A 14329-nucleotide genomic window follows, 5' to 3' on the forward strand; every position below is an offset into this window, starting at 1 on the left:
AAAAGTTTTCCACGGTTTTGAAAAAAATTCTATCATTTCCAGTGGAGTTCCTTATCTTAAAGGCAAGACATTTCTGGCGCTGGTAAATCTTTCCAACTAGTAGAATGTTAATTATGATACTTAGCTCTTATATAGAACTTCTCATCCAAAGATCTCAAAGTATTTTACAAAGGATGTTAAATATCATCACCTCCTTTTTACTGAAAGGGAAACCGAAGTTCAGACACTTTAAGGCGACCCACTAAATAGGCTTTGAGAAGATGATGGGTGGTGGTTAGATCTTACTCATTATCAGCCTGGGGTTTAGGTTCGAGACTGATATGGGGCTAGCATTCAGGTCTGGATTAGATGATGCTAAAATCTCAGGAATTGCTCCCATAACATTTTTACCTTAAGCTCAGCTGATCTTATTACATTTCCACCATATTAAGGTAAAGTTTCAGAAGATGCACCTGCTGCAATTTTAACTGTATCAGAACTGAAAATACTGACCCCCTATATGTTTTGGATCGGACCCAGAACAAAAAAACTCTAGGGAGAGTTCAAGTCTAAGCATTTGGAGTCTGGTATTCTAATCAGAGGCTTTCAGGATGGTTCCAATTGGCTGTTCTGTAATTTAATATTCAAAGCAGACAGAACATAACTATTTTAGGTTTATTACAAATGGTAACAGGCATCCCCTCTTCTATTATCTGGGCTGCAGGTGGGTGTGATATAAGAGAGATGCAGGGGAATGGAAATTGAAGCAAGGTGTTTTTAGTCACCAACTTGCGGGGGGGGGGGGGGAGAAGCGGGCACTGCTGCATCAGGGCTCTAGCTGCATGAAAGTTGGCGGGATTTTTAGGACACCCCTGATAGCGAAGTTTTATATGAATGAGGCTTTTCATATGTGCACATAACGCCACGCCCCAAATATCAAGGTGAAAACACCCCTCTACTCTTTAGCTGCTTCCTTCAATGCCAGGTCAGCTCCCGGGACTGTTCAGTGTCTAACTGCAATCTCAGGGTCTACATGCAAAGTAGCATAGACATAGATATCTGGCTCCTCGGTGAGCTGCTCTGTTGACAGCTCCTGCCTCCGGCATGGTCGCATGCAGTGAGATTGTTTGGGGGGAGGGGAGAGGAAGCAGCCTCCAGAGGCTTCGCTGTAGCACATGCACGGCAAGTTTGCTCTGTAATCTCCGTCCCAACACGCTGTCTACAGGCTGTACTAGTGGAAAGCTCTTCACAAGCTTCCTATGACACTGGGCTGCTGAGGAGGTTGCCAAAGGCTTTTGAACGCAACAGGATCTCAGCTGGTGGTCATCTAAGCATTCAGAAGATGCTGGAGCATCCATTCCCTCCTTGGTGCATGGCTAGAGCCCTGCAAGTCTGTGGATATCCGCTTTATATCCGTGGACCATTTGTGCAGATCGGATGCGGATAGAAATTTTGTATCTAGAGCCCTGCAAATTCGCGGATATCTGCAGACCATTTTTGCGGCTCAGATGCAGATCCACGTGTCCTGTTAACTGGATTGATACGTGTGTCTCGGGAGCAGATCCTTTTCACTACATTTTATGCTTCTGCAGATTTAAGTTATCCATAGAGGGAGCAGCAATTCAAGTCAGTGCTGAGGGAGGGCCAATGGGTCTGGGTTTAGGGCTTTGCTGTTGGATTCTTCAAGATCTAAGCTTCTATTCAATACGAAGTGGTGCTGCTAGCTGTGAAGGAGGCCAATCTACTGCTGTCTCATTGAGCCTCTAGACAAACTCAGACACAGCACTAAGAGGTATGCACTTCCCTTGTTCATCTGAACGGGGCATTGCTTTATGTCCAGCACCTGTTCTTCCCGAGCCTCTATGGACTTTCGTGGTGCAGCTGGATGTTCCATTTACTGAGCAGTCATCTTGGCCATTTTTCCTCTCATACACAGCCCTTACTCATGCAAGTAAACCCACTGATGCAAATGGAACTCCTTGCATGAGTAAGGGATGCAGGTTTGTGCACCCAAAATGGGAACCTAAGTACCACAGCTAGATACACCAGCACAATGTTTTGATCTGAGTCCACATGCAGTAACCGAGTGCCTATAAAACTCCTCCCGCTGCCTTAAACATCTACTGTTTGGTGGTAAGGTTGGCAGCAGGAAAGCGTTTATACAGTAGGCTGGAGCAGACAGGTCTCTTGACTTTAAGAATCAACAGAAGGTGGGGGGAGGAGGTGGAGGAAGGGAAAAAAGCCAACACACATACGTGACTAGTGTCCACTCAGTTACTCCAATACAATGAAACCAGCACTAAGGATCCACAAGTGCAGCAGGTACTCCTCCGTTCCTTTTCCCAACTTTTGAATGGCCATTTAAAGAATCCCTAAAGTTACTGCAGTCACGTTCAGCCAAGTGTCCGACTTTTACTTAGGGCAATTTGCACTGCAGAAAGAAGTTTCAGCTATAAAACTTTTCTCTGAAGGTTTACTTGCTAGATGAAACCGGTGTGGGCAAATAATCCAAGCTGAATTACTAATTAGACACATTTTTCTGTTCGTTAATTTAGCATGATTTTCTCAAATCGATTAGTTATTAAAATAATGTTCAGAATAATTTCTAAGAACAAGTCTTGGTCTGTAGTTCACTTGTCTATAGTTGGTTGGGAGGGCCTGGCACGGAAAGTTTGAGCTGTTGGATTGGACACACAAGGTCATCTAGTATGTTTCTTTTTCCCTGGTTGAATGAGCCAAACTCTACACTTCAAGCTGGAGATGTGATGTCCAGTTTGGGTGCTAGTTCACTAGGAAGAGCAATGGCTTGGACAGGACAATGGGCTAGCTGCCCCCAGTACCTACAGTCCTGGGCAGGAATGTACTCAGAGCAGCTAGCCTGCCGCTGTGGCTAGGTCACTCAGAGCTAAAGTGCAGCCATCTACCTGGGCTGGAAATTACAATCCACAGCTCAAGGGACCCTCATATTCAGTTGTCCTGGGAGGAATTCAGAATTCTGTTCCTGATATGCAGTGTTTGTTACCTTCCTGGCAGAAAAAGTTCTGTCTCTAGATTATTTGAGGAGAGTGAACACAAAAATGGTACAAACGGTGTAAAGGGATTCACTTAGAAATTCAAACTTCTATTTATTTAAACAGCATTTGCCCAGCTTCATTAGCCAATGAATATTAACCAGAAACATTTTAAAGGATAATTCTCTATAGGATTCTCTCTCCATTTTCCCATGGATTTACACCTACTCACAGGCACAGAGGAGAAATCTCCTTCTACTTCCATTGCATGGAGACTTGAATCAGTTGATGTGACAACCACTGCTCCTATTGGAGCTAATTTCACTCTTGACCGTTCAAAGCCATCCATACTGGGCATAACTAATCTTCTCTCATTTCAAGGGCATCCCTGACTTCAGTGAAACACAGCACATCTTCTGACACTGCTACTTGCTTAGCAGGGTGGTTACACTGCCAGCACTGTTCTGGGTTTCTAACATGCCAAATCCCCCTCAATAGTCCTTGAGACAGTTTTCACTAAAAAAAAATAAAAATCCACATTGCAAGAAGGAGTTCCCTCCGTAGCCCATATGGCATCCCTATTACTCAGAGCATTCTCAGCTAGTCTCAAACTGGGCGATGCAAAAGGGGGAAAAAATCCTCTTTTGGCCATTTCATTTGGCAGTAAATCATGGCAGAAAACACATTTCAATACTCCTGCAAGATTTTATCCAACTTGCTTAGACTTCTGCAGTCAGGCAATATGTTGCCAAAAAAAAAAAAAAAAACCCTGCAAGGCTTTCAATTGCTTAAGCAGCAGTATTCCCCATTCTTCCTGATAGCGCAAAGCTTCTACCTGATTGGGGATTCATTTGCTTTGCAGAGCTTTCCTGCCTTTCTGATCTAGCTAATTCTCCGAGCCATTAGTAGGATGAGAGCTTCACAATAACATGCCCATGTTACTGCTATTTCCCTCCTTTGCTTGATGCCAGTGAAATGGTGATCTGATTATAAGGTGGAAGACCTTCTTTGGTCCAGATTCTCTGCTGTCCTCAATTTAGGTGAAGCAGATGTGGTGCTGGGGCCACGAGTGATCTGGTTACTGCTCCCTGATTTCCTGCCCAGCCTTGAATGCACTGGGGGCTGTTCTGCCATGCACCAAGGAACAGTATGCCAGCTTGGGATGGCTGGGGTATCCTGTAGACAGTGTCTATCCCCCCTGCAAGGCACATTCTGCTGGGGGATGCAGAGGGGGAGGATAAAAGCTTCAGCATAAGAGTCAGCTATGCTGGCTGTATGCCTACTAGGGACTCCCCAATGGCAGGGTTCTCCTTTGCTAGGGGGTGAAAGGTCTGTCCCCCCTCTTGCTTTGCAATGCCTGAGCAGACACCTTGAGGAGGGAGGGTCTGAAGAGGGCTCAGACTGAAAGCACAAAGAATCTTTGCATTTTAAAACATATGTGAGGCCTGACTGCTATTCTAGCTACCTGAGCACGAGGACTCCACTATGGTTTGCCTGTGCATATCTGCGGGCAGACCACAGTCCCTTGTGTTAAGCAAAAGTCCTCTCATGGTTTCAGGGCAAATGGAATCTCTCTCATTATTTTGGAGTCAGTTTCATCCTTGAATAGTCTAATGAGGAGGGAACGATACAGGCTGCACCAGCACATTCTCCCCCCCCCCCCGCCCCCGAGCAGCCGGAACATAATCATGAAAGGTATACACTGAATTCACTGCATTTAGGTACATCCTCCCCCTTCCTCAGCAACAATATCTTGGGGTATATCTGCCAGAGCTTACGAACACTTTGTTATGATTCAGTTTCCAGCACTTTACGCAAACATCCTCCCTCACTACACCACTGCATGAAACAAACCCACCGCGGCCCCCCACTATTATTTACATTATCACATCACTTCCATGACACTTTCAATTTATTTCAGAAGGAAGATCATGCCCTGGGGACCTCAGCGATTGTGCCTCTGAAGCATAGTTTATGAGTATGCTGCGGACTTCCCCCAACAAATGTATTCTCTCCTGAGGTAGTTTTTCTGCTCAGACAAAGGGGAGAGAAAGAATCTTCAAAAAGCATTCAACACATGCATAACACCACTATAAAGAAACACATTACCATGCTTTTCAGAAAACCATACACCTCTTTTCCCTTCTCAATGCCTATGTTTAGCTGCAAATATAATCGATGCTCTTTCTGAATGGTAAGAAATCTTGGATTTTCTTTTTAAGTTTTCTGCTCTTTGGAAAGAGGATCTTATTTGTGGTAGAAATAAGGATTTGGATTCAATTTGGCCAAACCTCCTTGCTGTTTGGGCTTTGTTTTGGATCATATTCAATTAATCCAAATGCCCCTAATCTGGGGGTTCAGAGCATTGATTAGCTTTAATTTCAATAACTTGGATACCGGATGATGTTTTAGGGTTCCCCCCCCCCATGTGCAGTATTTATGAAGTTGAGACTATAAGTACAAAATCAGAAACAGGACATATATATGGTGTGTATGTGCACACATATATATAGCTAACTTGACTTCTCAATTGCCTTGTCAGTTTCAATGACCAACCAACTAGTGGGTGTTAACACAAGAGTAAGTTGGGTTAGGTAGAAAGGAGTTAGAACATGAAGTTCTCCAGAAGTCAGTGTTGACTCACCACTGTACATGTCAGTGTGATTTCGAAAAGACGTTTCATTATGGGGATTCTCTGTAATAAACAAAAGAACATGAGCGCACCAAAGGCAACAAAGCAAGCACTGAGTAACGGAAGGCATAACGGAGGAACGCAAGAAAGCAGGAATGAAATACCAAGACCAGAACACAAAATTATTTTGAAAACATAAAAATACTGCAGCTATGCAACACAAGCACACAAAATATTCTGAAAAGAACAACAGTCCAGAAAGAAACAGCAACATAAGACAGCAATGAAAGGAGAAAGGGCTGCTTCATTCCTACAAGATGTATAATCAAATCAAAATATAAAAATAAAATATCAACTAAAGGTTTTATAAACACTTTCTGCAATTTAAGTGTTTGATTCTTTTGGTATAAAGAGAGTGTCTGTATCTTTGAAAAATCCAGTTCCAATGTGAGACAAGTGGCTATTTTGCTCTTGATTCCTTGAACACATGAGAGAAGCATGTTTCTTGCTATTTTATGTCAGTATAAAACAGAGGTTGGCTAAGCAACAGCACAACCACACAGAAAGGTGTGATAAAAATGAACCAAATTAGGATTTAAAAGTAGTTAACTGTAAATTCCTTTTAATTAAAAGGATTTTAAAGTGCATTGTGTCTCATAAAAATCCACTATTCACTAACACACATCCATCATTCGGTGACAGGCACTCAAATCTAATAACTCTGTTTTATGGAGAACATTAATTGGCATTACAGGATTGCTGGATGATAGATGGAACCATGGGCCAAGATCCACATCTGGGGTAAATCAGCATCGCTCCAATGAACAATGCTGATATACACCACCTGAGGTTCTGTCCTCATGTTTTTAAAATGCCTCTTATATTAAATGCTGATTTGGGATCTGCTAAGAGTGATCAGATTTTAAAAAGGGATGCTACACAGCCATCTTATGACATCATCTAACGAACAGAAAGTTTTAGAACATTTAAAAACTGGGTACATTGATTACAAGAAAAGTCACTGCCCTGAAGCTTAAACATCAACAACATACATCATCTTTTTTCAGAAGGGTTAAGACGACTCATCAGGGGTCCAAGCGCTACAGGAATCAAGTGGGATTAGGTTTGGAACAAGAACGCAGTCCGACCTCATTCCGCTATAGGGAAAAGTACAGCCTTATGTTTTTACTGCATCTTTACAAACTGCAAGGGCAATTTTCTTCCCTCCCATATGGAATGTAAATAATAGAAATTGAATGTAATCATTTTTCAGGAGCTGGATTACCCATTTCTTAAAGTAGCCAACACCCATAGTTTAAGGCACATATCACTCAACAGCTTTAGACAAAAAAAACCCCTACATTCAACCACTTTGAATGTGATATAGACAAAGAATTTATTATCGTAACAGCCAGAAAATCAGCGCTTCAGTCCACCTTCTATACAGGGGCCTCCCGGGGGCTCCTGGGATGGAATTTGCATACTATAATAAAGCCGACATTTCAATGGGAAGACTTGAGAGAGTCCAGTATAATTGGAAGCCAAAGTGCAGCAGTGTTAATGAGCCTTTGAAAGGGCCTGAGAGAATGGATGCTGTAGAGACATCTAGACGAAGAACAGCTATCCTATATGGGGTAGCTAAGCAGAGACTTCTTAGAGCTCGTCAATTCATCAATAGTTTGTTCTGCACATTCTTTCCTTCGGTGAATTAATATATGCAGCCACATCCTCAGCTGGTGCCAACGAGCCCAGTTCCATTGTCTTCGAGCTACACCCATTTACGCCAACCGAGAACCTGGCCCTTTATTTGCAGATAAATGTTTTCATTCTTTGACCAGCTCTGTAAGTGGATAATTTATCTGAAGGTTATTCATCTGTGAATATTCTCATCATAGGGTGACTGGACAGCAAGTGTGAAAAATCGGGACGGGAGTGGGGGGGCAATAGGAGCCTATATAAGAAAAAGACCCAAAAATCAGGACTGTCCCTATAAAATCGGGACATCTGGTCACCCTGTCCCATCAATCGGCCAAGAATCTATGTATTTAGCCTTTGTCAGTCTCAGCTTGCCTCGGTCTTATTCCTAAGCCCACGTGGGGGAGAAAGCACAACAAAGCGGGTAGAATGCTCTCCGCCTGTTTTGATTCTCATATCAAGTTTTATGCCACTGGGGCTCCACTAATTTCAACGGTGCACTGATGTGAGATCACAGTCAGGCCCTACCGTCCTGGTTTGGGAGTGTTCTACACTCACTTTGCAGAGCTCTAAATACACTCAACCTGTTCCACAATGTGTAGCATGGTACCTATTTAAAAGCCATAGTTGTCCTCCTCTCCAACTACGGCAAATGCTTCTTTAACAGAGCTCCTGTTCCTCTAACTAGGTGGCAGCTTGCCTAGCATAACATGACCCTCCAATCACGTGTTCAAGGCGTGCTGTACCATTCCAAGTTCTCTCATCTGCTGGCTGCTCCTGGAAGGGTGTGCGGAGACATTCAAACAGACTCTCTGGCTATGGGAAAAGTTGCCAAGCTGCTGCAACAGGGAAGTTGAAATAAAAAGGAGATGGAATGGAGATGTTGAGAAAACAAATGGGCAGCAGGAAGGGATTGGACTCAGCTTCTGCTGACTCTGAACTGAGACAAGGGGCAAACTTGTAAGGTGAAGCTATGCAGAGAGGTATAATGCTAGCTGCTTTTACCTGGGACGTTCATTATCCAGTTTAATGAGAACAGAAATATACAGCAAAGTCTCTGAACCATTGCTTGTGTGGTCTTCCTCCTAACTCCCGCAGTCTATAGCCCTGAACTCTCACGGCATTAGACTTGCAGCCGGGTAATGCTGTTCTCACTATTTCTTAACATAGAGTGGCATCTGGGAGAGCCTGCCCTGACCAGGCATTTTCAAACCCCACACCCGCTTTCTTTGATTATCTCTTCCCCTCAAATTAGAGTTACAAGGTCTTAGGCCTTTGGTCTTTAGATTTATACTCCAATTTACACCACAGTGTAAAATGTACACAGGGAGCAGCTAAACTTCTTGCTCTTAAAGTAATGTGACATTGTGCTTGCCTCAACCAACATTGTCCTAGGTGCTGTACATATACATAGCAAAAGTCCCTGCCTTGCAGGTTTACAACGTAAGTATTATCTCCTTTCCTCATCCTCTCTCTTAACCCCCACCCCCCCTACAAAGTTTCCACATCCACTGGTGATTGGAACTATGATCTCTCTCCAAATTTCCTCCAGTAGACCCCCAGTGAAATCCATCAGCATTGGAGACCTGCCTTCCTCCATAAATCTACTTTTAGACCACAGAAGAGAATACTGGTGCCAGTAACTAGCATGTATACTCTCCATCTCATCCCCTGGCTCCTTGGACATGCTGAGTTACTAGATAGGTGTGCATCCCATACACCTAGAAATAAAATAAATATTCAGAAACAAATCCAGGACTGCCTATCCTACTATCACTGCAGTGGCAAAAGGATTTTGCAGTCAGCAAAGGACTCTGAATGAGATTAGAGACATAATCTGGTTTGTCCATCTCCAGCCTCAATGTCATCTCAGGAGACTTTTCATTATGTAGTGAGAGTGAATTATAAATGGATCCTCTTGCCCCTAGAGAGGATGCCCTTCTCTGGGTTGAAACTGAGGTCACCTGCAAGCCAGCACAAGTTTTCAATGCAATTGCTTGGGCTTCATAGGGTTAATTTTCCTGTTAACGTGAGTGGGAGTCACACAGCTAAACAACAGATCGTTGTTTATAAATAATTTAGCCCTGTGCTGTGCAGCTGGTGAGTTAAGCGAGGAGACTACATGTGCCAGTCGCCTCAGTGTTCACAAGCACAATATCTTCTCTACCCAATGAGAGCAACAATGGGCTTAAATTCAGGCCAGGCCTAAGCAAGTGAAACTCTAGTGGAATCAAAGGAGTTGCACCAATTTAGAATGGGTCTGAATCGGGCCCAGTATAATTCTGCTCTCAGTTACGCTGGTGAAATCTCAATGAGATAGCACCAAGAACAAAATGGGACGCAGCATGTTTTAAGGATCCCTGGCTGCCTGGGGCTCATTACCGCATTCTTGCGTATATTTCTGCATTATTTCAGACTCGTTCAGGAAAGTGCTATGGAGATGCAATGCAAATGTAAAAGAACCGAGGGCCACAGCACAGTTAATAACCCTAACCCTGGGCTCATCGGGAGCAGCTCTGAGCAAACCCAGGCTATTTCTCACCTAAGAAGCCTGGAAATTAAACAGATTGATCACCCACTAACTATGTATATAAAAGCTCCCCTACAAAGCATAGACACGTCTCATCTCTGTTGAAGCTGGTTTTGGGTTCGTGTACACACACACACACACACACACACACACACACACAGTTATAGCATGAGCTATAGGCCTGCTTTGCAGTGAAGTTCGGAAGCATTAGAGAGACATCAATACCCCGCCTTTAGGTTATTGGTCCAACTGCTATGGTTACCTTCAACCACCAATTCTTAGGTTATTCTAAACCCTGTTATGGAAGGAAGTGCCCTCTCCCGGAGAGATCTCAGAGCTGCACGGAATGCCTTCTCTGCATGATACTGACAGCACGATCTGGAGGGAAGTCCTTGCAGAAAGACTTAAAGAAGCACCACTCAACCGGTCAAGGCGACACTTACTGGTTTGGATCTTGAGCGTGTAAGGGTTTTTCTGCTGGATGGTGTGGGTGAAGTGGAAGCGCGCGTTACAGCTGTAGTCAGTTTGGGCGTCCTGCAGCATAACGTTGGAGAAGTATAAGTCGCCGTTCTGGCCCTGGGAGACGCGCTTGTCTTGGTGGATTGGCTCCATGGCTGAGAGAGAGAAAACAGGAATTCAAAACAAAAGCCATCGAGCTGCTGGACTCCTTAACATCTGCCTTCAAACAACTGGCGTGTCTTCTGGCAAAGCATCCGGAGGGGGCAGCAAATGCATAACTGACGCAGGGTCACTGAAGTCCAACAAGAGCTGATGAGTACAAACCAGTTCTTGTAATTAGTGGCATTAAACACTCCATGAAGAAAACAAAATATGACTGGAGGCTGCCACGCCCCTCATGGACTTTGGAGCAACACACAGCCTTCCTGGCCTGCTGGACGGGACTCCATTGGATTATAAGAACTCACTGGTTTCCAACGGAACCAATGACGTGGGATGGGAGGGATTTTAAAGAGCTAGGCATTTCTCATCATTGTAAAATGTGATTTGCCCCATAGCTTTGTTTTCAAGCTGCTGCCATCCCCATGCCTGGTTACAGCAGAGGCTCATGTTCTTGGGCCAAATCACAGGCCTGCTACTCGATCCAGCAGCACACACTGGCCCCACACTCCCCTCACCCAGCTACCTCCAGAGCAACAGCTCCCCATCCTACCCTCGCAGCACCGAACCCTTACGGTTTCATATATTTTAAGGTCAGAAGAAACCATTGTCACCTAGTCAGACCTCATGCATAGCATCGGACATGGGACTTCCCTGCTTCACATCCAACTGGTTGTGATTGAAGTAGAACAGATCTTCTAGCAAAAACATCCAATCACCCACCACCTTCAGTAAGCGGTTCCAATGGTTAATTACTGACACTGTTAAAAATGTGAACCTTATTTCTAGGCTGAATTTGTCCAGCTTCAGCTCCCAGCCAATCCCTCCCCTCCCTTTCCATTCCAACCTTTTTATAACCTGTGAACCACAAAGTGGCTAAAAACTCATGCCATGATCTAACTCCCACAATTCCTGCCTGCAGAGGATTGTGGGCTGTGACAGGATTTCTCACCCGTTTGTGGTTCACAGGACAAAATGACACAAAAAATAGGAGGTTGAGAACACTTGGCCTATGCCAGAAAGCATCAGCTCCACTTCTGCTGTAGTTAAAACGGGGGGGGGGGGGAAGGTTAAATTTCTGCATTAAAATACATATTGCGATCGGTCAAAAGATTTCCCTCAGTGAAATGAATGGTCCAGGGATCTCTGGCCACCTGACCACTGTTCCAACTTACAGCTGCTCATCCAGAAGACAACAGGAGGCGGCAGCCCAGGGGGTGGGTTGCATTTTAAAGTCAGTGGGGATCCTTCATCGATCTCTACAAGGTCCAAATGTTCCTTTGGCCACAAGGGAGACCCTGTAATCAGAAGATGTGAGACACATAGCGGACGTTGAGTTGAAGGGAATATACTGGGAGAGATTTGTTTTTTAAATCACATCACCTTCTCCGAGGACCTGGCCTGGTTTCAATGGAAAGGCCCTGATGCAATTTAATTTTTATATACACAGGTTTCTTGCAGGGTCCATGTGTTCCTGCTCCATGATGATATTTCTCCCTCCAAAAACTACTTATATTGGAGGGTCTCTAGTGTTGTACAAACATGACGAATGAATTAAGCTTCACGACAACACGCTCTCTAAGGTGGGTGTCATTACCCCTATATTACATATAGGGAAACTGGGGCATAGCGAGACAAAGTAACTTGGGCACAGTCACACAGCAGGTTAGTGGCACAGAAGGGAAGAGAACCCAGGTCTCTTGACTCTCTGTTCTACTTCCTAGCCACCAGACTATGCAGTCTTCTCTAGCAGCTGAGATTGCAATCCACTGTGATCAGTTACAAACGGATGTTTGTGTGTGTGATGCACCCAGATGACACACTGACAGGCCCATTAGAAGTTAATCAGAATATTACCACTATACATCTCTAGTCCATTTGCAAGGCCGAATTAATAAAACAAAACAGACACACATACTGCAAGTGAAGCAAGATGTGGCATTTGCGTGGCAAATATTTCTTTCCCAGCTTCTGCAAACCCTATGTCATGCAAACATCTTTTTTAACTCAAACCAGAGCCACTCAGCAACCTGAGGCTGTAGACTGCCTGGCTCAGCCTTGAGACAGAAGCGACAAGTCTGCATTACTCACTGGAAACCTGCAGGAGGATTTTGCTGGAGAGCGCTGTCCCGTACTCGTTTCGAGCAGAGCACTGGTATTCCCCCTCATAATCCTCCGGCCTCCCACCGCCGCGGAAGTCGATGACCAGCGTCCCCGACCTGCGTTGCATCGAGACCTTCGGGTCCTTGGCCACATTGAAGAACTTCCCATTCCGTGTCCAAGAAAAACTGCCAACATTGGACATTGCAAGTCTTATGTAACCATGTGCCATGTCCGCACAGGAAGAGCCTTACTAGCTACAATACAGTTACATTTAATGTATGATCTATTAACTTTCCTACCTAATAGAGACACAAGATGGAGTTGGTTGCTCTTCCATAGAGTCTGCCAGGGCCAAGCTCTCATTGAGTGCCAGGCTTTCGCCCCCCTTGTGTATTCCCACATTAAATCTATTTGGGTATTTATATGGCCCTTGTCACCATAGTGTCTAAATTCCAGAGCTAAGTGCTGTACTGTGGAAGGTAAGGAGCCAAATTCTCTGCTGGTATAATGGAGCTGTGCCAATTTACACCAGTGGAGAGTTTGGCCTGAGGTACCCAGAAAGACTCACTGGCATCCAGTGCAAGAATGTCTTTAGATCTGGTTCCCCTTTTTGCTGACATTAGTAAACTTTTCTGCATCTCAAAAACAGCAGGACCTCAAGGTCACGAGAGCCTTAAAATGCACTCACGTAGGAATGGGGTTCCCTTTGGCTTCACAGTCAATGAAGATGTTATCCCTTGGGTCTACAATATAATCCTTCACAGACTGCTTTGTAATCGTGGGAGGCTGAGGCACTGCAAAGGACACAAAGGAAAAAAGAATGAGGAGAAACCCTTTACTCATTGTCCTGCAATGGAATCCTCCTGGGAATTGAGACTTCCCATAGGGGGATTCACTGTTTATATTCATTATCTTTGAAATTTCAGGTGGCAATAAAAAGACCCTTCAAAATGTAAGAGCCGCATATTTCTCATCTAAATGACTTAAGCTCCCTGGTCAGGCAGTTCCCCGCCACCAGCAGGACATCTGATGTGAACTAAAAATTTAAAAAAAAACCAACTCTTTATGAAAGAGACTGAACATGACAGCAAATCTTAGCTAAGAGCTTTCAAAGACAGAACACAAATGTATGTGTTTTACTGAAAAGTTCCTGCAAGGAGCCATCAAGGTAGAACACATTCAAGACAATGGTTTGAAAACTTCCATGTTTAGCCAAAGATAGTTCCAGATTGGTATCTAGGAGCGAAGGGTTTGGAAAGACTAAAGAACATACCAATGACCAGTTTAGGGTCAGGTTCTGAGCCATTACTCTATGGTTAACATCAGTGTAGCTCCAGAGTCTTCAACAGATTTATCCCTGATTTGCACCAGGATAACTGGGGATCAGAATCTGAACCCTTGTCTCTTACCCCAGGAACTGGAAATAGCTTAAAGAGGAGATACTTGCTCATTACTAACTTGGTATAGGAAATTGATCTGACATGCATGTCCATTATTTAGTAGGGTCAGCAAAACAACAGATGCAGTTCTCCTCTGAAACAGACTTTTAGCAATAATTCTCCACAGAGTTAGTGTTTGTGTTGCAAGATTAAGCTTTTGCTGGGACATGATAGCTGCTTTATTAGAACTGAAATCTCCTTAGAGCAGCGGTTCTCAAACATTCCCACAACATGATCCCCACATTATGGATTACAATTTCCCTCCAGTCTAAGGTCCACTTCCCTCACAACAGGATGCAACTCAAGGTTAGCTTCCCTTCTC

The 14329-nt window shown here is 44.2% G+C and overlaps 1 protein-coding gene across 34 annotated transcripts in view; it reads right to left on the reverse strand.

The window, feature by feature from the left end:
• The window catches only part of NFASC (neurofascin), a 187997-nt gene that overhangs the window by 80275 nt on the left and 93393 nt on the right, over positions 1-14329 (reverse strand). For 26 of the 34 annotated variants that reach the window (XM_034767198.1, XM_034767200.1, XM_034767196.1 and 23 more), the window contains 5 exons: positions 13257-13362; positions 12557-12753; positions 11641-11763; positions 10291-10461; positions 5635-5685 (listed from right to left, as the gene is read on the reverse strand). In XM_034767198.1, the coding sequence (XP_034623089.1) occupies positions 5635-5685; positions 10291-10461; positions 11641-11763; positions 12557-12753; positions 13257-13362 (648 nt within the window). The remainder of the gene's footprint in view (positions 1-5634; positions 5686-10290; positions 10462-11640; positions 11764-12556; positions 12754-13256; positions 13363-14329) is intronic. The other 8 variants (XM_034767206.1, XM_034767229.1, XM_034767213.1 and 5 more) reach the window with 1 other exon arrangement.

Source organism: Trachemys scripta, chromosome 4 (genome assembly GCF_013100865.1).
Source record: "Trachemys scripta elegans isolate TJP31775 chromosome 4, CAS_Tse_1.0, whole genome shotgun sequence".
NCBI classification, from domain to species: Eukaryota; Metazoa; Chordata; order Testudines; family Emydidae; genus Trachemys; species Trachemys scripta.